The sequence below is a fragment of the Salminus brasiliensis genome, chromosome 15 (assembly GCF_030463535.1).
Source record: "Salminus brasiliensis chromosome 15, fSalBra1.hap2, whole genome shotgun sequence".
Lineage (NCBI taxonomy): Eukaryota > Metazoa > Chordata > Actinopteri > Characiformes > Bryconidae > Salminus > Salminus brasiliensis.
This window is the reverse complement of record NC_132892.1, coordinates 31,879,389-31,903,672: the sequence shown is the minus strand read 5'-3', so window position 1 is coordinate 31,903,672 and position 24,284 is coordinate 31,879,389. Positions and strand designations below refer to the sequence as shown.

Sequence of the window (24,284 nt, the reverse complement as noted above, 5' to 3'; positions counted from 1 at the left end):
TGCTTGAACTCCACAAGACCTCTGAAGGTGTCCTGTGGAATCTGGCACCAAGCAGCAGATCCTTTTTGTCTATGAGGTAAAGTTTCCATGAGCATCAGTGAGCCTTTGGCCCTCCTGGAGTACTTTTCGTAAGTAATGATCACTGAATACATGGTACACCCCACAAGATCTGCCTGTTCTGACCCGGTTTTCTAGTCATCATAGTTTGGTTCTTGTCAAAGTGTCTCGGATTCTTATGCTTTCTTTTAACCCCATCACCACCATCAAGAACTGACTGTTCACTTGCTGCCTAATACATTCACCACCTGACAAGAGCCCTAGAACCAGATATTCCATGTTATTCACTTCCCCCTTTAGTGGTTTTAATGTTATGGCTAGAGTGAGGATTGAACCCATAACCCTAGGCCCTTGTTGCGAGGGTAGAGAAGCAGACGTTGCGCATGTAGGTCTAGTCTTGATCTGGAAGGCATGACTGGAGCAGGGGGTCGAGTCTGTACAGTTTGAAATCCAGCAGTCCTGTTGCTGTGCAACACTAACCTGACAGTTTTCATCCCAAGTCTGCCTCTGCCTCCGTCCTCGTTTCAGAACTCTCAATGGAGCCTCTTTATTCCACATACAGGCCCAGTTCTAGTCCATCAGAGCTGGAGCAACGTTCTGACTGAAATCCACTGGGGGGGCTGTGTTACTGGCACTCCATCAATCTCTAGTGTGTAGCCCCACCCCCCTCACTCTCTCCACCCAATAACATAAACTGCATCACATGACCAAATATGAAGCCTGTAAAAGCTCCCAGCCTCTCTCACAGCTCTCACTGTGTTGTGTTGAACGAGAGATGACCACAACAGAAGTGGTTGCTATAGTGTTGTGAATCAGCTGCTATGGGGTCGCAAGGTGGTTGCTATGCTGTTAAATGTGGTTGCTATGGTATTGCTCATCAGTTGCTGTACTAATCCAAGATCGTTTCTATGTTGTTGCCAAGTGGTTGCTATGCTGTTCAGCTGTGTTTAGAGTTTAGTTAGATTACCTCCAGATCTCCTAATGTTTTCCACATGACTGTATGAACTGAAAGCTTGTGATTGGACAGATTTAATGATACTGATGAGCTGTGAAATATTAATGATGTAAATAAACAGTATTGTGTGGTATATGTTCATACAGGCTGTGCTGATGATGTCACTCAGGATGTCTCTGACTGTTCCTCTGCTGTTTCTGATCTTCATCTCAGGTCAGACAGAGCTGTCTCTTCTCATCATCACGTGATCCAAACTGTAAAGTCCTGATTTTGTCCTGGTTAACAGTTGTGTTTTCTGCAGTGTGTTGGTTTCTGCTCCTCTGCAGCTCCTCCTTCACTCTACTGCAAGAGCTGTGGATCTTCTCACTTTGTGCTTTTAGCTCCAAATGAGCTCAGCTTATTACAGCTGATTATTCCAAACTCAGCTGAAATGAACAGCCTTAGAAATGAGCTGAAGTGAGACTTTCTGTAGCAGCTTTACTGACTGAGATCCACAGAGTCTCCATTTACACACTTCTGGATTCTGTGTTGCAGGAGCTGTTGCTCAGGATTGGAGTGTGATATACAGGCCTACATCTATCTGTGCTCTAAAGGGGTCTACAGTGAACATGGCCTGCACTTACACACATCATATTGATCACACAGTCCAAAAGGCTTTCTGGAGTAAAGAGCTGATTACAGATGGAGAACCTCCTGATCTGTTTGAGGATCCAGAGTACAGAGGTAGGGTTCAGTATCTTGGAGACAAACGCAGCTATTGCACCCTCAGACTGAGAGATGTGAGAGAAAAGGACCAGAGGAAATACTACTTCAGATTTCTAACAGATAAAGGAATGAAGTTTCAGGGTAAAGATGGAGTAGATCTTTCAGTCACAGGTAAGCTCCATCAGCAGAAATAAGACACTGTACTTCATTCACTGGTGAACAGGATTCCTCCAGCGGTTCTGTATTATAATCACATCAGTCCTTCAAACCACACCTGAAGAACACTGCTTAGAACTGGAGAACCAGAATCCACAAAGCATTTCGGAGTAAGAGAGCTGATCTAGGATCAGTTTCTGTGAGTGAGATCTTCATAAACAGGACTGGATCTGATCCTAGGTCAGTATTTTAATTGAGTGATCAGGGTTTAGGTTTAGGTTTACTTTCAATTCTTCTTTAAGACACCAGTGAGTTCTGACCCATTCATTCAGCTAATGTGAGGATGATGCAGTAGAAGTGGGTTTCTCTTGTTGGCAGATCTCCAGGTGGAGGTTCCTGAGAGAGTGATGGAGGGAGGTAAAGTCACTCTCACATGTAAAACCTCCTGCAGTCTGACTGTCAGACCAACATTCACCTGGTACAGAAATGGAACTCCTTTATCCTCCAGAACTGACCAACTCCACCTGCAGTCGGTCAGCAGGGAGGATGGAGGCAGGTATCACTGTGCTGTAGAGGGTCATAAGCTTCACTCTCCTGAGGTCACTCTTAATGTCAGATGTAAGTACAGATTCATTCATTCAGTCTCAGAAAACAAACAGAGCTGAGGGTTCATGCTGAACTGATTGTGCTCTAATTGAACCCAAAGCTGATGCAGCTTCAGGATCATCAGTGATCTCTGTCATAAGACCATGTAAACATCTCCAATCTCCTGGTGTTGATAACTCTATTTACAGTGCCCGCCTCAATTATTGGCACCCCTCATAAAGATGTTCTTAGGCTTATAATGATAATATAGGACAACTATACAACAAAAAAGAGAAAAATCTTTACCTTTCATTCAAGTGCATTTATTCAGTGGAAAAAAAATCCCACATTAAGAAATAAATATTTTACATTACATTATGTGTGCCATTGATGTTAATGAACAACCCCCTTTTGCCAACAAGAATCTTCTCCTATAACATTTCACAATATGGGAGAATACAGATAGAGGGATCATTCACTATTTCTCTTTGCACAATCTCTATAAATTGTCAAGAGAGATTTGGCCACATGTTTAGCATCATTATTTTGTTGAAAGACCAAGTACGACCCATCTTCAGCTTGGGGGCAGAGGCCAGCAGATTTTGATTGAAAATGTCCTGGTATTCCTGGAGTTCATGATGCCATTCACCTTAACCTTTCGAAGAGAAAAGGGCCCACAGCATCACCAATCCTCCCCCATACTTCACAGTGGGCATGAGGTGCTTTTCTGCATACTCATCCTTTGTGTTACACCAGACCCACTTTAAGTGTTTTTTGCCAAAAAGCTCTATCTTGGTCTCATCTGACCAAAACACAGGGTCCCAGTTGAAGTCCCAGTACTGCCTAGTGAACTTCAGACGTTTATGTTTATGCTTGTAAGTGAGAAAAGGCTTTTTCCATGCATGCCTACCAAACAACTTGTTGGCATGTAGATAGCACCTGATGATTGTTATGGAGACTTTGTGACCCCAAGATGCTGCTCTTTGATGCAATTCTCTAACAGTGAGCTTTGGAGAACTTTGTACTTCTTTTACCATCCTCCTCACTGTGCGTGGTGGCAAGATCAACTTGCATCCTCGTCCAGGCTGGTTTGCCACTGTTCCAGTTGTTTAGACGTCTTGATGACTCCTCTGACTGTAGATACGGGCAGGTGTAGGCGTGGGGCTGTTTTATTTTAGCCATTGCCTGACTTAAGAAGGTCGACACAAATCTGCCTTATTTGTATGATGTGTTTTCTTGTCTTCGGATAAGATGGATAAGGTGTATTTTGGAGTGGATGAGAGAAATAGGCCTCTGGCTCACGTAATATTTATACCACAGGGAAACAGAAAGTGATTAATTTAATAATTAAAATTAAAAGTATTTCTACTGTAAACACTACAGTAGAAATACTTCAATTCAATTTGTTTTCTAGGAATTGTTAGAGGTGCCAATAATTGTGGAACAGGTGATTTTATTTTTTAAGTTTTTTTTATTCACTTTAGTAAAATTTAGTAAAATTTATCTACAATTTTACAATTTTAAAATGGAGTGTGAGATTATGCTTCTGCAATAACCATCGAATTTATTTTAAGGCTTTTGACACATCTTAACCCGGGGTGCCAATAATTGTGGAGGGCGCCGTATATTTAATATAGTAATGCTTGCTTATATGTTCAGCTGTTTGATGAAAACAATCAAAACCTTTCTGTTTCAGTAGCTGAACTTCAGAGCATTAATCAGGTCAGTGTGAGGTACCATCTCCAAAGTACTGGGTAATTATTTTAGGTAGCTCCAAGACAGTCAAGCTAAAGAACGTCACAAAATTACAGACTTTAGCTGTGGCATGAAGGTTAGAGAAGCAGGCTTGGGACTGGAAAGACCTTCAATCTCCTGGACCTGCAGGAAGCTGGGATGCAGGTCTTTATTATCAGCTTAATGGTTAGAATTTGCATTCAGTATATTTCAGAGTTGTCTGGTTACTTTCTCCTCATTGTACCTTAAACAAATACAGAGCACTTTGAAACTTGTACCTCACACTGGTCCAGGTAATAACTAGAACCTGTGGCATTTTAGTGCAATTAACTTAACCAACTGTTAATGATTGATGTCTGGAACAAAACATGGGGTTCTTCTTAAGGGTGTTTGTAGCTTTCTTGTTCAAACAGAATAAATCTCTCTGTAATGTGTCATTCTACCTCTAGATTTAAAGAAGCTCTACTATCATTATATTTCATAGATCCTCCAAAGAGAGTTTCAGTGTCCATCAGTCCCTCTGGTGAAATAGTGGAGGGCAGTTCAGTGATTCTGACCTGCAGCAGTGATGGAAACCCACCTGTGCAGAAATATACCTGGTTTAAAGGAACATCATTAGTAGCAACAGGAGAGACATTCACAATGAAGAAGATCAGCTCTGTGAACAGTGGAGGATACAAGTGTAGATCCAGTAATGAACATGGAGAGAAATCCTCTGATACTGTAACTCTGGATGTTCTGTGTGAGTGCATTCTGCATTTTGTACAGATTACTTATCTAAAGATTAAAAGTCATGTGATGATGTCACTGTGGTTATATATCATATTTTAGATCCTCCAAAGAGCATCTCAGTGTCCATCAGTCCCTCTGGTGAAATAGTGGAGGGCAGTTCAGTGACTCTGACCTGCAGCAGTGATGGAAACCCACCTGTGCAGAAATACACCTGGTTTAAGAAGGTGGATAAAGAAGTTCTGCAGAAATGGACCAATCAGATCTACAGCATCACAAACATCAGATCTGCAGATAGTGGAGAATATCAGTGCATGGCCACCAACACACAAGGGTCTCGACCATCAGGGTACAAGTCATTAACTGTTCTATGTAAGTTCTTGTTCTGCTTCATTTAGAGTTGAAATGATGAAACTGACATAATCTGAGACGTCATCTCTGTATTTAAAGAAGCTCTACTATCATTATATTTCATAGATCCTCCAAAAAGAGTTTCAGTGTACATCAGTCCCTCTGGTGAAATAGTAGAGGACAGTTCAGTGACTCTGACCTGCAGCAGTGATGGAAACCCACCTGTGCAGAAATATACCTGGTTTAAAGGAGCATCATTAGTAGCAACAGGAGAGACATTCACAATGAAGAAGATCAGCTCTGTGAACAGTGGAGGATACAAGTGTAGATCCAGTAATGAACATGGAGAGAAATCCTCTGATACTGTAACTCTGAATGTTCTGTGTGAGTAATTCATTAATATCCACTAATGAGGAACTTACTGACTTTCATTAAGATCACTGGAACTCTCACAGTCCTCTCATATATTCTCATATTTTCTATTTTCTAGATCCTCCAAAGAGCATCTCAGTGTCCATCAGTCCCTCTGGTGAAATAGTGGAGGGCAGTTCAGTGACTCTGACCTGCAGCAGTGATGGAAACCCACCTGTGCAGAAATACACCTGGTTTAGGAAGGTGGATAAAGAAGTTCTGCAGAAATGGACCAATCAGATCTACAGCATCACAAACATCAGATCTGCAGATAGTGGAGAATATCAGTGCATGGCAGCCAACACACAAGGGTCTCGATCATCAGAGTACAAGTCATTAACTGTTCTATGTAAGTTCTTGTTCTGCTTCATTTAGAGTTGAAATGATGAAACTGACATAATCTGAGACGTCATCTCTGTATTTAAAGAAGCTCTACTATCATTATATTTCATAGACGCTCCAAAGAAAGTCTGGGTGTCCATCAGTGAATCAGCTTGGAGCACTTCAGTGACTCTGACCTGCAGCAGTGATGGAAACCCACCTGTGCAGAACTACACCTGGTTTAAAGAAGGTGGAGGCTCACCTGTAGGATCTGGACACAGTTACAGTGCTGTACAGAGTGGATCCTACTACTGTGTAGCTCAGAATACATACGGCTCTCAGACAGCACCTGCAGTGCCGGTTACTCTAGAAGGTGTTAATGGTGGGAAAAGATACATTAAGTTGAATATCTCTCATTAATATTGATAGAAATTAGCATCATTTCTCACTGAGTTTGTCTGTTATCTGCACACAGGGGTCAAGAGTGTTGGTCTGTATGCAGCTGTTGGAGTGTCCGCTGGCTGTTTGTTGGTCATTGGTTTTATTGTGTGTGTAAGGTAAGAGTATGAAGATTAGATGATCAACAAGCTGAAAAAATGAACATTAAAATGAATATTAATGCAGATTATAATTATCATCATTACTAATTTTCAGGAGAAGGACAAGAGTTGACGGGAACAATGTTCAGTATGCTACTGTCAAGTTTACCCGCACTGGTGCTCGTGGCAGGTGAGACGAACCGCCCTTATCAAACCTGCTTAGACCAGTGACCGATAGTCTACCTGAGACAGGATGATATAAACAGTACAGTCTGACATTGCAAATGACTGTAGCTAAGCTAACAGCTAAAGTTTGTCTGACCTATATTGATCAGTTTTCTTCATGTATTATTTTCTTAGGCTAAAATCTTAGCTTTAGGTCTTTAGCCTTAGGTCTAGAGTCTGAGTTAAGCCCCCATCTCTGAAACTAGACAAAGAAAAAAAAAATAGAAAATCACACATGGATAAACGTCATAAAAAGGACGACAGGCTATGCTAGCATTCCTGTAAACACAGCAATAAGCGGACTAGTCTTTTAGACTGCTCCTGTAATATTTACCATGTTTGCTGTGTTTCTGCAGGTCTGCTGCTTCCACCCTTGCAGATCCCTCCATTATCTACAGCCATGTGAAATAAAAGACGTTCATACTTAGAGAAAATAAAGTCCAACAATTAAAACATAATTCAAAATATTTCTTGTCCAGTGGAGGAGAAAGCCTTCACAGAAAATGCTTCTGAAGATATTGAATGCCTAGTTTGTGTTTGGTAGAACTTCTTCGTCTTCTTTTTTTACGACTTCTTCGTATTTTTACTGTTACTTTTACTGTTATTTTTTTTTTCTTCATTTATTGTTGATACACACCAATGACTGTAGAAAACATGGACGCTGTGCTTCCGTTCCCTTCAGTTCTATAGAAATTAAGCCAAAACTGTCCACCATGTTCTCAAATTTGCAACCAGAGACCAAAGGCAGAGTCAGACTCGCCTACTTCATTTAGTAGACCCGCCCCTCTGGCAGACCAAGCCTCAGTGTCTCAGACCACCTTCATTGAGCTTACAGCGAAGAAGCAGAGCGGATTTCCCCCTGGATTCCCATTTTGTCCAGTAAATGGACGCTCCAACAGTAAAAGTGAAGCTCATGTAAGTTCCTCTACAACTCACCTCCTCCATGTAAGGAACAGAAAGGGGGACATGCAGACTAACTGCTGAGGTTTGGGGACACTGGAGATGAAAAGACAGTTTAGAGAAAAATGAGATGGTAAATGGGCAGAGTTATTTAATTGAAACATATGGGAATGACTGGCGCTACATATCGTACTGCAACCAGCCAGTAGAGGCACTACTGTGGTTGCTTCGCTTTTGAGATATGCTGCTGTCCGTGTTTTCTACAGTCTTTAGTATAAACCTTAAACCAGTCTGTATTCTGCTTCACTCAAGTCCCACTTGTTAAAGGTCTATGGGCCTTTTACTTTTAATTCTAAGAAAACTTGAGATCATTGTAATGGAAGTGGATGTAAAAAGGTCTTATTCCAGGTAATTATGGGATGTTTCTATTAGTCTATTCATCAGGATCTTTTGACACACTGTAAAAAACAACTGCCAGATTCACATTATGGAGGAAAAGGGAAAAAATTGAGATATATAATTTTTCAGTATATTTTTATGTTGTGTCCTAAAGTCATGTGCAAAAGTTCAGTAGAGGACATACTTGTTCACGCTTAGAATATCAACAGTACATATTTACATACGACTATGTCTGCAGCTTCAGCATGTGTTCTGTATTTTTATTTAATTACATGATGTTGTGTTTGAGCTTTAACATTTAGAAGTTTTGGATTTCTCCTTGAGAAATACAAATTTGATTTTAACTATTAAAAAATCTTTAAAACAATTATTATTTAGAAGTGTCAAAAAGAAATAAGGTATTGCACTTCTATCCAGTCTGAGAGTTCTGACTGTTGAGGAAAGAGAGGCGTTCTGTAGGGGGAGCTTCTGATTAGGGGAAAATAAAATGTAAAAGAGCCACAGAATGCACTTATTGTTTCTTCTGAATCAAGGCTATTAAAAAAGAGTTTCTCCTGCTTTTGTTGGAGTAACAGTAGTATCAGTTGGAGTTTGTTGGAGTATATACAAGGGGAGAAGGCTTTCTACAAGGTTTGGAGGAGCACAGCTGTGAGGATTTTATTGCATTTAGTGACAAGAGTTTTAGTAAGGTCTGGATGTTGGATGACCACCACCTCATCCCCAACCTCCTAACTCCTCCCAAAAGTACAGTGGCTTGCCAAAGTATTCATGACCTTTATCACATTTTGTCACCTTACAACCACAAACGTAAATGTATTTTTGAGATTTTAAGTGATAGACCAACACAAAGTAGCACATAAACTATAAACTATTTTCTATTTAACTCTTACAACCTTTACATTAAAACTGGTACTGGTAAATAACTGGTACTGAACTGGTAAATATAATACTGTATATTTTATACATTCTTAGAATTCAATTGTATTCTATGGAATCTGTGTCTTCTATACTATAGAGACTGAGTTTTTATGTATGTTTTGTGATCTACTGAATGAAAGATGGTGTAGAAATAAAGTCTGCTAGTTTTCACCAGATGAAGAGTCAGGTGAGTCTCTACAGAGCTCCAGATATCAGACAGTCAGTGATGGGTCTGATGGGACAGAGTGCATGTAGTTACACCTACATTCCTCTAGATGGGAGCATGAACCAACAGTAGATGATAAACCAGCTCTGACATCATCACCACAGAGACCAATCAGAATAGAAGAACCACAAACCAGCCTGAGAGAGAGAGAGAGCAGTAAAAGTGAAAGCTTTCTATGTAGCTGATAAACTTTTACAACACACTGAATTCATGTTTGAAGGGAAATCAAATTCAGGAAGGTCCAGTTAGAGGAAGGTTCCTCAAGCTAAGGTCCGAATCATGGTAATGTCTGACCTGCATGATGATTCAGGGCCGTATCCTGTTTACTGAAGTGGTCTAGTAGCTCTACCAGCACTTTATGCAGCAACACCTGAACCTCCAATTAAACTACAGTACAATTCAGCTCCTTTCAGCAATATTTACACTGAACTGAACCAATAATAAAGAAGAAATCCTCTAAATAAATCTTCTTTTCTCATTTCAAGTGAGCGACCTACATTTACTGGTTCAGGATCAAAGCTCAGGAGAATAGCGTTAGCACTAGCTAACTAGCCCAGCTCCATGTTTCCACTGTAGGACGAGAGAAATCCCGTCAGAAAGTTGAAGTGATGTTTTCTAAGCTTTGTGTAAAACGGTCAGCAGTTCACAGAGCGCTTCTGACAGACTTTTAGTGGCTAATATTTACAGAAAACTCTCTAAATCTCTCCCATTTCCTCCATTATTGCCGTCCTGTCAGGAGCCGCTCGGCTGCTAAAGCGCGGGAAAGCAGCTGCCTGTAGGCTAATGGTGGAGATTCAGAGCAGGTTAGCTCCAAACAACACGACTTTCCAGCCCAAATGCTCTCCGATTCAGAGCAGCTTTTCTCACCATAGAAGATCAGCACACTTAATAACATCCGACTGAAATGTGGAGCATGTTCTAGAGAGTTTATGGGGAAGAATTCCTCACACTGACAATCAGTCCTGATTTAGCCTCCATCCAGAAGAGCTGAGAGAGAATCCTGTCAGAACATCAACAAACTCCTCCAGTAAAAGCCTGAAAGACTCTTATTATTATACCATGCTCTGATATTGAGAGAGAATCCTGTCAGAACATCAACAAACTCCTCCAGTTAAAGCCTGAAAGACTCTTATTATTATACCATGCTCTGATATTGAGAGAGAATCCTGAACATCAACAAACTCATCCAGTTAAAGCCTGAAAGACTCTTATTATTATACCATGCTCTGATATTGAGAGAGAATCCTGTCAGAACATCAACAAACTCCTCCAGTTAAAGCCTGAAAGACTCTTATTATTATACCATGCTCTGATATTGAGAGAGAATCCTGTCAGAACATCAACAAACTCATCCAGTTAAAGCCTGAAAGACTCTTATTATTATACCATGCTCTGATATTGAGAGAGAATCCTGTCAGAACATCAACAAACTCATCCAGTTAAAGCCTGAAAGACTCTTATTATTATACCATGCTCTGATATTGAAAGAAAATCCTGTCAGAACATCAACAAACTCATCCAGTTAAAGCCTGAAAGACTCTTATTATTATACCATGCTCTGATATTGAGAGAGAATCCTGTCAGAACATCAACAAACTCCTCCAGTTAAAGCCTGAAAGACTCTTATTATTATACCATGCTCTGATATTGAGAGAGAATCCTGAACATCAACAACCTCCTCCAGTTAAAGCCTGAAAGACTCTTATTATTATACCATGCTCTGATATTGAGAGAGAATCCTGTCAGAACATCAACATACTCATCCAGTTAAAGCCTGAAAGACTCTTATTATTATACCATGCTCTGATATTGAGAGAGAATCCTGAACATCAACAAACTCATCCAGTTAAAGCCTGAAAGACTCTTATTATTATACCATGCTCTGATATTGAGAGAGAATCCTGTCAGAACATCAACAAACTCATCCAGTTAAAGCCTGAAAGACTCTTAATATTATACCATGCTCTGATATTGAAAGAGAATCCTGTCAGAACATCAACAAACTCATCCAGTTAAAGCCTGAAAGACTCTTATTATTATACCATGCTCTGATATTGAGAGAGAATCCTGAACATCAACAAACTCCTCCAGTTAAAGCCTGAAAGACTCTTATTATTATACCATGCTCTGATATTGAGAGAGAATCCTGAACATCAACAAACTCCTCATTGAGATCGCAGGGTCTCTTTAGAATAATTCAGCAAACACACTATGACTGTTCATAAACCGACCTTGGTGTCGTGCGCTAAATCAGAACCGTCCGGATTCGTAATTTTGCCAAACTGCGAATAAGAGGGAAAAAGTTTACGTGAACCCCTTTTTATTTTTACAAGAATAATAATAATAAAAACAAACAAACAACAAACATGTCTCTGATACACCCCGCTTCTACAGAGTGTATGAAATCAGAGTTGGACTTATTTACTCTGCCTATGACACAAACCAGCATCGAATCCTACAAATATGTGGGAACGCCGCCTATCACGTCCATTCACAGACACCGGTTCCATTGATTTCTTCTTAGCAGGTTCGGGAGACGCGTATCAGGATTTAATAGTTCGCTGTTGTACCTGACCTGCAAAATTACGAATCCGGACGGTTCTGATTTAGCGCACGACACCAAGGTCGGTTTGATCAACTACCCTATCGCGAGCATTTTTAGCCAGGTGGACGTTTCTCTGGGCGATAAACTGATTTCCCAGATCAGTTCGGCCTACGCCTTCCGAACCGTCATAGAGTGTTTGCTGAATTATTCTAAGGAGACTCTGCGATCTCAATTTTCCGCAGGCATGTTTAGAATTGATACTGCGGGCATATGGACGACGCTGACCCCACTGGAGAGAACCAGGGTCTGGCGTGGAGGAGCGAATTCAGCGAACGGAGCCGGGTCTTTTTGTTTTGTTTAACTGCTGAGACACGTACACAGCGATTTTGGATTTCAGGAAAAACTTCCGTGGACGTGAGACTTAGACTGGTGCATAATTAATTAATAAACTAATTTGTTTTGATGTCTTCTGATCAAAACCCGGCTATAAACTACGCACCCCGTCGACTCTGCTGTACGTCAGAAAGATCATCGTCTCGACGGGCCTGAAACTCACTCATGTCTCCGCACTGATGAGTTCAAATGCCAAGTATCCGCTGGAAGGTGTGACCGTTAAACTGATCGGTGCCCACGCCGGTAACCGCTGATCCAGTCAAGATCATTTGTTTCTGGGACAAGTGTCTAAATTTATAGCTTTGGGATTCGGCCTTTAGCAGGTCTTACACTCGCAACCCTTTATATTTTCATCACTTTAATGTAGAATCTTAATTTTGACAGTGGATGGCGTTTCCTGCCCCCGCTACGCCTTTCAGTCCCGTTTTACCGCCAAAGATGCCTCCATGAGACTGAAATATTCTCTCAGAAGTAAGTAAAAAAGTAAATAAATACGTATATAACATAGATTCTTTTTTTAAATATGCTAAATACCATACGTAATAATACCTTGTATTAATAATACAAAACATGCAATATGATTAATATATTAATTTAACTATTAATCAGTGAAGTTAAACACATTTACGTCAAAAACATGATAAATATGGATTTGGAATAATACAATGTTTTTCTGTCTACATCAAGGTATATGTGTGTGTGTGTGTGTATAACATGAAATACATGAAAACGAGTTGAGGAACATTTCGTTTAAAAAAAAAGAAAATGAAACTTCAGGCTTTCATTAGAATTTTATACAGGGATGCAGCAGCCTCTTCACACTGATCACTAAACTCCTCAGTGTGAAAATAACGAATCAACGCCTCAAAGGGATTTTTGGAAAGATAGTCGGACGAAGATTCTTCAGCTGCCAAATCATCTGGCAGCTGGTCGTAAAACTTTTTCAGGATACTCATTACAAATCCATCCGGCTGGTCGGTAACTCCAAACTCCAGAAGCATGGTCTCGCATTCATCCAGGACGCTGAATCACTTTTGTTTTAACACGTCTAGGAAACGAATCGGCTCACCTTCCAGGCAGGTGTGTTGATTTTGTGATGGATGGTCAATTGTACACACCTCACACTGTTGCTCATTCCACTCTCTGATGATGTCCTTTAGAGCTCGTGCGCAGATCGTTTCCAAAAGCTCTGTCATTTTATCATTTCTTGGTTCCCCAGTTTCACTCTCCAGACACGTTTCAAAACCTTTTTCTTCTTTTTCTTCACGTCGACCAAACTCCTCATCCTTCACCTAATCATCATCAACAACCTCTGATTCTTTAACATCCACATTTTTTGCATCCTCAGATCCGTCGCTCACCGCGGTTTCATCCTCATCATCGCCCCCGGAGGATGTCAGGTTTGTCATCTTTGCGTTTATCACATCGTCTTCGGAACTTTCCTCGTCTATGAGGGGAGAACCGGCCCGACTTTCAATGCCGTTTTGCTTCTCGCTCAGCGAAGGTGAGGACCACCTCGCCCGTTTTGTTGTTTTCAAATTCATCTTCGTCGTCCTGGTCGTTTTGACTGGTCAGCAGCACTCTCTCATTCCAGGTAGGTCGCAGTAGATGCAGGTGCACTTGTCGCTCGCTGGTGACAGAGAAAGAAAATTATTGAAAGGATCGTACATGATTACTGTGATTTGAATAGTCAAACATAAGGCATCTCTTACACATGAACTCTAGAAGCTGATTAAGGTAAAACAAACAAACAAACAAACAAAAAAATCTTTACTTACCGGTCAAAATGTGACGGGTCGTTTCATAGATGTCTAAAAGTTCAGATTCCAGCAGCGAACCTTCAATAATCTCCTCGATCTCATTTTCGAGTGGAGTGAAAAAGTAAACCCATTGCTCCTCGTCATTTTCACACAAACTTTCTAGCCGTAGGGCCTCAGCTGTTCGCACCTCCAGCTGAACTCTGTAGGCGTTGTTCTGGTCCGTATAGCCTGAGATGATCAGAGTTGTGCGTCGTTGTTGAAAGGCTGATCTCACCTTAACGCTTATCAGTCACCTTTCCTTACAGACACAGAGGAGCCCGAATCGTGAACGGTGGGTCTGGTGTTTCGTGTCTGAACCAGCATAGAATGGATTTCACCAACCGGTCTTGTTTTCGGGATGGTTTGATTGAGCATGTAGAGCTCTCTCTCTCTCTCTGTGTCTCTCTCTCTCTCTCTCTCTCTCTCTCTCTCTCTCTCTCTCTCTGTGTCTCTCTCTCTCTCAGCGTCACATTGCTCAGGTTACAGTTCTCAGAAAAGGTGCACTTGTGAAAACCTACGTAACGTTACCGTTTTTGTTCTTTTTGGGTAAAATGACCAGAGACCATTTCCCCTCAAAGTCTTCAATCTGGCGTCGTTTGAACAGTATCAGAGTACCAGAAATCAAAGTCGCTCGGTCTTCTTTTCTCCAGCGTGACGTTTTGTTTCTCATCATCCTTTTATCCCGTTTATCCCCCGGAGGTTTCACCCTCGAAACGACATTTTCAGACCTGATTTCCTCTCTGATAACAGACGGCCAGTATTCCGGAGGAATGTTGCAGGCCTTGAAAATATATTGAGCCGTTGCAGTATCTTCGGCCTTAGGTGTGAGATCCTCTACACCCATTCGCAACATATTTAGGCCACAGGGAAACGGGTACGTTGTGCAAATGCAGGTTTTCCGAAAGCATGCTTCGTACGTTTTCTTGGTGAAAGTAGTCCGATCAGTTCAAGATCCTCTTTGGGAAGTTGGCTGGAATCCATACTGAGTTTCCTCAAAGTGGATGTGTGTGGGTTTGGGGTCCCGCTCTTTCGCTGGTGATGTGTGGAAGACCTACGGTCAGAGGTGGGGTTTTTAAAGCAGTTCTGTATCGCTACTTTTGTTTCCACCCCTAACGTCACCCCCGACCATTTACAATTATGTTTTTGTCACGTTTTACAGAAAGGGGCAGCTGTTTGATGGAAACGCGCGCCTTACTTTTCTCAAACCCAAACGTCAAACCATAAAAAAATTACGACTTCTCTCTGAGTAAGGGTCTTTGGGGCCGCTGTTGCGCGCACACACACAGGAAAACTGTGGAACAATTTCATACATCATTACATAATCCTAGGGTAGGAAAAATAAATTGGAAAAAAAAGTCCTACCGTGGTAAAAATATTGTAAAAATATTCGCACACACCTACCTAGGCGATGATGTCATATAGGACAATTCCCGCGTGAGGTCTGGTGGGAAAATTCCCACGTGACGACACACCCCCAAGTGACATCACATTCGTAAACACATGGTCATAAATCTTTTTGGCATAAAGTGGTACATATTACTACTAATCCTGTCAGAACATCAAAAAACTCATCCAGTTAATAGCATGATTGTCTAAAAATGATAGAACTGCATAATAATTGGGTGGAACTGCTATTCTACGCTCAACCCTCCTCCTTTGTCCGGCCTTGGACTGGCAAAGTGACTTTAAAAGAGACACTTTGGTGGAGTTTGATTTCTGTCTGCTGTGCTGAGGCCTGTTAGACTCCCTGCTTCTTCCCCACGCTATATTTAAATCAGGTTACTTCTGCCCTCCAGACACACAGGAAATTACCTCAGCACTGAACCAAAAACATCACAGCTTCTACTTTTCGCTCTGTCTAGTCCACTGTGAATCAGCTCCATATTTTCATCTGCTAAAGCAAAAGCTAAGCTCAATTTCTCACTACAGCTAATGAGCTTGTTTCTGCAGTCCTGCTCTGATCTGCACAAGGGTTCTTTTTTGTTTGCATATTTTGTTATGAAACCAAACTTTAACCAGTTAAAGCTAGTCATAAAGAGTTAATGCCATTAAGCAGATATTTAATGGAACTTTGACAGCACTTTTTGTTTGCACATGGTGGTTGTTTGGTCTTGAAACCAAAACTTGAGTTAAAACAACTTGTTTAAAGGCCACACACTAAAGTTTAGTCCCTTTTTACATAAAGGTGTGTAGTTGAATGTGAAATTGCTCCATGAGCACTTTTTGTTTCTATACTGGCATGTTTTTTTTTTACTGCTCTGAAATGTATTTGGACGAGCTTAGCAGGATTATGCTTCCCTACTTGCATTTGTTACTGCATTGTGACATAGAAACATTGAATAGAAACTTTTCAAAAGTGCATTTCCTCAACCAGTAAATGCTGGGATATAAGCACAACCTATTAAACGCAGAACAATCTAGCCATGAATAGAGTATTTAAGTCAGAGTTGCTATCGGTTTCGGTACTTAGTATTGGCAGATACTTGGAAATCTGGTATTGGTTATGGAAAGGAAAGAGTGGTATTGGTGTATCTCTAATGATGATGGTGATGATGAAGATGATGAACAGAATAGGGGGAAGGTGCAGCTTTCAGTGCTCCTCACTGGAGAAACTCAACACAATCATTATCAACCTCTGACCCATAAGGGTGGGTGAGCTGTAGAGTGTTTTTAGCATTGGCACTCAGGAAATGACCAGCCTTACCTGACCACCTAGAGAGACGTGGTCTGAGTGGTCAGAGATAATAAAAGGTCTAGTGTGAGAAAATGCAGCAGGAGTCTCTCACACAGACGATACCTTATGACGGCATCTTAACCACATCCCTTTAGTCTGTTTAAACTGATGAAGCTCCTCCAGTTCTCTGCATTCGTTCTCTGGGTTCAGGAGATGAGCGTCGCTTAATGAAGGTAGGAGAACACTCTCAGTGCTTTTAGAATTAGTGAAGAGTGATGAATTTAGAGTTAATGAGTGGAGAAATGAACTCGCTGAACAAGTGGAGTCTAATACTATGTAGGCCTCCTAATGCAGCCAAAACAGCTCTGGCCTGTCTGTGCTTGAACTCCACAAGACCTCTGAAGGTGTCCTGTGGTATCTGGTACCAAGCAGCAGATCCTTTTTGTCTATGAGGTAAAGTTTCCATGAGCATCAGTGAGCCTTTGGCCCTCCTGGAGTACTTTTCGTAAGTAATGATCACTGAATACATGGTACACCCCACAAGATCTGCCTGTTCTGACCCGGTTTTCTAGTCATCATAGTTTGGTTCTTGTCAAAGTGTCTCAGATTCTTATGCTTTCTTTGAACCCCATCATCACCTTCAAGAACTGACTGTTCACTTGCTGTCTGATATATCCACCCATTGACAGGAGCCTTTAGAACCAGATCATCAATGTTATTCACTTCACCTTTCAGTGGTTTTATGGCTAGAGTGAGGATTGATCCCATAACCCTAGGCCCTTGTTGCGAGGGTGGAGAAGTAGAAGTTACACATGCAGATCTTGTCTTGATCTGGAAGGCATGGCTGGAGCAGGGGACAGAGTCTGTACAGTTTGAAATCTAGCAGTCCTGTTACTGTGCAACACTAATCTGACAATACAAAGACACACTGTGCCAAGCTGCCCCATGACGAAGTGAAATGTTATTCTGGCATCATACAGAACCAGGAAATAACACATCACACCAATTTACCTCTCCTCCATCTTGGATTTTCATCCCACGTCTGCCTCTGCCCCCATCCTCATTTCAGAACTCTCAATGGAGCCTCTTTATTCCACATACAGACCCAGTTCTAGTCCATCAGAGCTGGAGCAGCGTCCTCACTGAAATCCACTGGGGGGCTGTCTGTTACTGACAGTGCTGATTAGTGTGTAGCCCCACCCCCCTCACTCTCTCTGCCCAATACCATAAACTGCATCACATGACCAAATATGAAGCCTGTAAAAGCTCCCAGCCTCTCTCACAGCTCTCACTGTGTTGTGTTGAACAATAGATGACCACAACAGAAGTGGTAGCTAAAGTGTTGTTAATCAGCTACTATGGGGTCGCAACGTGGTTGCTTTGCTGTTCCATGTTGTTGCTATGAGCTATTCAGTTGGGTTAAGAGTTTAGTTAGATTACCTCCATCTCTCAGTGTTGATCACATGAAGATCAGATATCCAGATGGTTTCAGAAAAGGGTCTCCTCATTTTCTCACATGACTGTATGAACTGAAAGCTTGTGATTGGACAGATTTAATGATACTGATGAGCTGTGAAATATTACTGATGTAAATAAACAGTATTGTGTGGTATATGTTCATACAGGCTGTGCTGATGATGTCACTCAGGATGTCTCTGATTGTTCCTCTGCTGTTTCTGATCTTCATCTCAGGTCAGTTAGAGCTGTCTCTTCTCAGCATCATGTGATCCACACTGTAAAGTCCTGAGTTAACAATTTTCTGCAGTGTGTTGGTTTCCGCTCCTCTGCAGCTCTTCCTCCACCCTACTGCAAGCTGTGGATCTTCTCACTTTGTGCTTTTAGCTCCAAATGAGCTCAGCTTATTGCAGCTGATTATTCCAAACTCAGCTGAAATGAACAGCCTTAGAAATGAGCTGAAGTGAGACTTTCTGCAGCAGCTTTACTGACTGAGACCCACAGAGTCTCCATTTACACACTTCTGGATTCTGTGTTGCAGGAGCTGTTGCTCAGAATTGGAGTGTGATATACAGGCCTACATCTATCTGTGCTCTAAAGGGGTCTACAGTGAACATGGACTGCACCTACACATATCCAAAAGGTCACTCAGTCCAAAAAGCTTTCTGGAGTAAAGATCTGGTTATAGATGGAGAACCTCCTGATCTGTTAGAGGATCCAGAGTACAGAGGCAGGGTTCAGTATCTTGGAGAAAAGCATGACTGCAATCTCAGACTGAGAGATGTGAGAGAAAAGGACCAGAGGAAATACTACTTCAGATTTCTAACAGATAAAGGAGAAAAGTTTCAGGGTAAAGATGGAGTAGATCTTTCAGTCACAGGTAAGCTCCATCAGCAGAAATAAGACACTGTACTTCATTCACTGGTGAACAGGATTCCTCCAGCAGTTCTGTAATAGAATCACATCAGTCCTTCAAACCACACCTGAAGAACATTGCTTAGAACTGGAGAACCAGAATCCACAAAGCATTTCAGAGTAAGAGAGCTGATCTAGGATCAGTTTCTGTGAGTGAGATCTTCATAAACAGGACTGGATCTGATCCTAGGTCAGTATTTTAATTGAGTGATCAGGGTTTAGGTTTAGGTTTACTTTCAATTCTTCTTTAAGTTTGATTTCTTCTTTAAGACACCAGTGAGTTCTGACCCATTCATTCAGCTAATGTGAGGATGATGCAGTAGAAGTGGGTTTCTCTTGTTGGCAGATCTCCAGGTGGAGGTTCCTGAGAGAGTGATAGAGGGAGGTGAAGTCACTCTCACATGTAAAACCACCTGCACTCTGACTGTCAGACCAACAGTCACCTGGTACAGAAATGGAACTCCTTTATCCTCCAGAACTGACCAACTCCACCTGCAGTCGGTCAGCAGGGAGGATGCAGGCAGGTATCACTGTGCTGTAGAGGGTCAGGAGCTTCACTCTCCTGAGGTCACTCTTAATGTCAGATGTAAGTACAGATTCATTCATTCAGTCTCAGAAAACAAACAGAGCTGAGGGTTCATGCTGAACTGATTGTGCTCTAATTGAACCCAAAGCTGATGCAGCTTCAGGATCATCAGTGATCTCTGTCATAAGAGCATGTAAACATCTCCAATCTCCTGGTGTTGATAACTCATATTTAATATAGGAATGCTTGTAATGCTAGCCGAACTTCAGAGCATTAATCAGGTCAGTGTGAGGTACCAACTCCAAAGTACTGGATAATTATTTTAGGTAGCTCCAAGACAGTCAAGCTAAAGAACATCACACAATTACAGATATGAGCTGTGGCATGAAGGTTAGAGAAGCAGGCTTGGGACTGGAAAATCACTGCTTCAATCCCCTGGACCTGCAGGAAGCTGAGATGCAGGTCTTTATTATCAGCTTAATGGTTAGAACTTGCATTCAGAGTATTTGAGTATAGAGTCGTTGTCTGGTTACTTTCTTCTCATTGTACCTTAAACAAGTACAGAACACTTTAAAACTCGTACCTCACACTGGTCCAGTTAATACCTAGAACCTGTGGCATAAATGGGAACAAATGGGGTTCTCCTTAAGGGCGTTTGTAGCTTCTTATTCAAACAGAAAACATCTCGGTGTAATGTGTCATTCTAGCTCTAGATGGCCCAAAGAGCACCTCAGTGTCCATCAGTCCCTCTGGTGAAATAGTGGAGGGCAGTTCAGTGACTCTGACCTGCAGCAGTGATGGAAACCCACCTGTGCAGAAATATACCTGGTTTAAAGGAACATCATTAGTAGCAAAAGGAGAGACCTTCACAATGAAAAAGATTAGCTCTGTGAACAGTGGAGGATACAACTGTAGATCCAGTAATGAACATGGAGAGAAATGCTCTGATACTGTAACTCTGAATGTTCTGTGTGAGTAGTATATTAATATCCACTAATGAGGAACTTACTGTCTTTCATTAAGATCACTGGAACTCTCACAGTCCACTCATATATTCTCATATTTTCTATTTTCTAGATCCTCCAAAGAGAGTCTTAGTGTCCATCAGTCCTTCTGGTGAAATAGTGGGGGGCAGTTCAGTGACTCTGACCTGCAGCAGTGATGGAAATCCACCTGTGCAGAACTACACCTGGTTTAAAGAAGGTGGAGGCTCACCTGTAGGATCTGGACACAGTTACAGTGCTGTACAGAGTGGATCCTACTACTGTGTAGCTCAGAATACATACGGCTCTCAGACAGCACCTGCAGTGCCGGTTACTCTAGAAGTTGTTAATGGTGGGAAAAGATACATTAAGCTGAATATCTCTCATTAATATTGATAAAAATTAGCATAATTTCTCACTGAGTTTGTCTGTTATCTGCACACAGGGGTCAAGAGTATTGGTCTGTATGCAGCTGTTGGAGTGTCCGCTGGCTGTTTGTTGGTCATTGGTGTTATTGTGTGTGTAAGGTAAGAGTATGAAGATTAGACGATCAACAAAATTTAATGCAGATTCAAATTATTATTATTATTATTATGATTACTACTACTTTTCAGCAGAAGGACAAGAGGTGACGGGGACAATGTTAAGTATGCCAATGTCAAGTTTACCCGCACTGGTGCTCCTGGCAGGTGAGAGGAACCTTATCAAACCTGCTTAGTCCAGTGACTGATAGTCTACCTGAGACAGGATGATGTAAACAGCACATTTTGACTGTCATGATCTAACTAAAATCCCAGACACTGCAAATGACTGTAGCTAAACTAACAGCTAAAGTTTGCCTGACCTAATTTGATCAGTTTTAGGTCTTAGATTTAGATATTGAGCCTTAGATCTAGAGTCTGAGTTGAACTCTCATTTCTGAAACTAGACAAAGAAAGAAAAGCAGAATTTTAAACACTAGAAAATCACACATGGATAAACATCATGAAAAGGACGTCAGGCTATGCTAGCATTCCTGTAAACACAGCAATAAGTGGACTAGTCTTTTATAGAGCTCCTGTAAATGTCCTGGTTCTGTCCAGTTAGCCAGGCTTTTGTATGCATGTAAATGTATTTACCATGTTTGCTGTGTTTCTGCAGGTCTTCTGCTTCCACCCTTGCAGATCCCTCCGTTATCTACAGCAATGTGAAATAAAAGACATTTATACTTGTGAACAATTAAAAAACAATTAAAATGAATGTCTTGCCTAGTGGAGGAGAAACCCTTCAGAAAAAATGCTTCTGTAGACGTTGACTTACCAAATTGTGTTTGGTAAAACTGAGCTAACCTTTCGTCTTCTTTTTTTAGGGTATTTTTACTGTTACAGCTTTTTTTCCTTCTGTTGTTGATACACACCAATGACTGTAGAAAACATGGACGCTGTGCTTCTGTTCCATTCAGTTCTATAGAAATCAAGCCAAAACTGTCTGTCCTGTTTTCAAAATTGCATGTAGTGACCAGAGGCGGGACCAGACTCGCCTACTCATTTTGTAGAACCACCCCCTTTACCCAGACCAAGCCTCAGTGTCTCAGACCACCTTCATTGAGCTTACAGCGCAGAAGCAGAACGGATTTTCCCCCTGGAGTCCCAGTTTGTCCAGTAAGTGGACACTCCAACAGTAAAAGTGCAGCTCATGTAAGTTCCTCTACAGCTCCTCCATGTACTGAACATAAAGGGGGACATGCAGACCTTTTACTTTTATTTTGTATGGAGAAAAGTGAAAAATGAAAGATGCAAGACTTTTCTGTTACAGTATATTTTTATGTTGTGTCCTACAGTCATGTGCAAAAGTTTGGACACCCCTGTTCAAATTACATATGATGTTAATATATGAAAAAATCCTTTCCAGCAAACAAACTGAAATAAGCCACTTTACATGCTTAATTTTATCTTTTAGTTTTTTCATCATTTGTAAAAGAAAGCTCTGTACATTAAAATGAGCAGAAGTGCAACAACATCAACAATACACTTTTACATATGACTGTATGTCTGCAGCTTCAGCATGTGCTCTGTATTTGATTTTAATATTTTTATTATGATTTATGACATGATGTAGTGTTTGATCTTTGCTTTAACATTTAAAAGTATTTCTCTTAATAACTTGTTGTAAACTATTAACAAATAATAAAATATTTCCTTTTTACTATTAAAGAAAAACAGGTTTTTCAACTCATTATTATTATTTATAAGTTTCTAAAAAGAATGAAGGTATTAAACTTCTATCCACTCTGAGAGTTCTGACTGTTGAGGAAAGAGAAGCGTTCTGTAGGGGGCTTTTAAGTAGATTCTGGATGAGCATTGCTGTGAGGACTGCTCTACTGGTCAATGCTGAGGGGCTTTATACCCCTCTAGCCCGCACCTGGCATTAGGCAGCATGGTGCCAATAGCGTCATGATGATCTGACACAGATCCTATTCTATTGGCAGTATTTCTCTACAGTGACTAGACAAGCTGTATGTGTGCATTTGCACATCTGTGTCAGCAATTGATAAACTTAAAGTAGCTGAATGCATTCATTAAAAGGGGTGTCTACAATTATATGGACATATAGAGCATTTACACAATAAACTTTTGCATCAAGACAGCAAACTTAAATAAGGCCACTTCTGCACTCCAGACATACAGGAAATGATCAGCACTGAACTAAAAACATCACAGCTTCTACTTTTAAGCGCTGATCAGAGTCCCACTCTGTCCAGTCCACTCCTATCTTCATCTTCCTCAGTCAACCATAATGAGGATGAAGATGGTGAACAAAATGGGGGAAGGTGCAGTTTTTAGTGCTCCTCACTGGAGAAACTCAACACAATCATCATCAACCTCTGACCCATAAGGGTGGGTGAGCTGTAGAGTGTTTTTAGCATTGGCACTCAGGAACTGACCAGCCTTACCTGACCATCTAGAGAGACGTGGTCTGAGTGGTCAGAGATAATAAAAGGTCTAGCGTGAGAAAATGCAGCAGGAGTCTCTCACACGGACGATACCTTATGACGGCATCTTAACCACATCCCTTTAGTCTGTTTAAACTGATGAAGCTCCTCCAGTTCTCTGCATTCGTTCTCTGGGTTCAGGAGATGAGCGTCGCTTAATGAAGGTAGGAGAACACTCTCAGTGCTTTTAGAATTAGTGAAGAGTGATGAATTTAGAGTTAATGAGTGGAGAAATATAGTCGCCATCACAGCTCTTACCCTTTGGGGCATGGACTCCACCAGACCTCTGAAGGTGTCCTGTGGTCTCCGGCACCAAAACGTTAGCAGCAGATCCGTTAAGTCCTGTAGGTTGTGAGGTGGGGCTTCTATGAATCATGTAAGTGAGCCCTGAACATCCATGACCCTTTTCTCCTTTATGGCACTCTTGGTAGGTACTGGTCAGTAGGTACTGGTACTGGTTTGCTAGTCAGTTGCGTTGTCATTTCAAATGATCACTTTGCAGTTGCTATGGTATCCTATGTGGTTCTTATACAGTTCTACTCATTTGCAGCTGATGTTTTGCACATGGTTCTAATTCTACACCTTTGACAGATTATGTCAACGTCTGTGTGAACAACACTGTCCCTACCAACACTGTTCAGTGTTCCTCCAACAATAAGCCATGGATTAATCAGGATGTAGAGGCTCTCCTAAAAGAGAGAAAGAGGGCCTTCAGATCTGGTGACAAGGATGAGCTGAAAGCTGTGCAGAGGGAACTGAGAAGGAAGATCAGGGAGGGGAAAGCCAGCTACAGGAAGAAGCTGGAAGACCAG

The 24,284-nt window shown here is 41.3% G+C and overlaps 1 protein-coding gene across 1 annotated transcript in view; it reads left to right on the top strand.

Moving 5' to 3' along the window:
* Positions 1-21,696, top strand: part of LOC140535542 (sialoadhesin-like) — a 45,042-nt gene extending 23,346 nt beyond the window's left edge. Inside the window, exons 8-15 of the mRNA XM_072656942.1 lie at positions 2,473-2,491; positions 4,677-4,934; positions 5,024-5,293; positions 5,399-5,656; positions 5,763-6,032; positions 19,339-19,578; positions 20,232-20,346; positions 21,642-21,696. Of these exons, the coding sequence (XP_072513043.1) occupies positions 2,473-2,491; positions 4,677-4,934; positions 5,024-5,293; positions 5,399-5,656; positions 5,763-6,032; positions 19,339-19,578; positions 20,232-20,346; positions 21,642-21,696 (1,485 nt within the window). The remainder of the gene's footprint in view (positions 1-2,472; positions 2,492-4,676; positions 4,935-5,023; positions 5,294-5,398; positions 5,657-5,762; positions 6,033-19,338; positions 19,579-20,231; positions 20,347-21,641) is intronic.
* Positions 21,697-24,284: the final 2,588 nt, after the last annotated feature.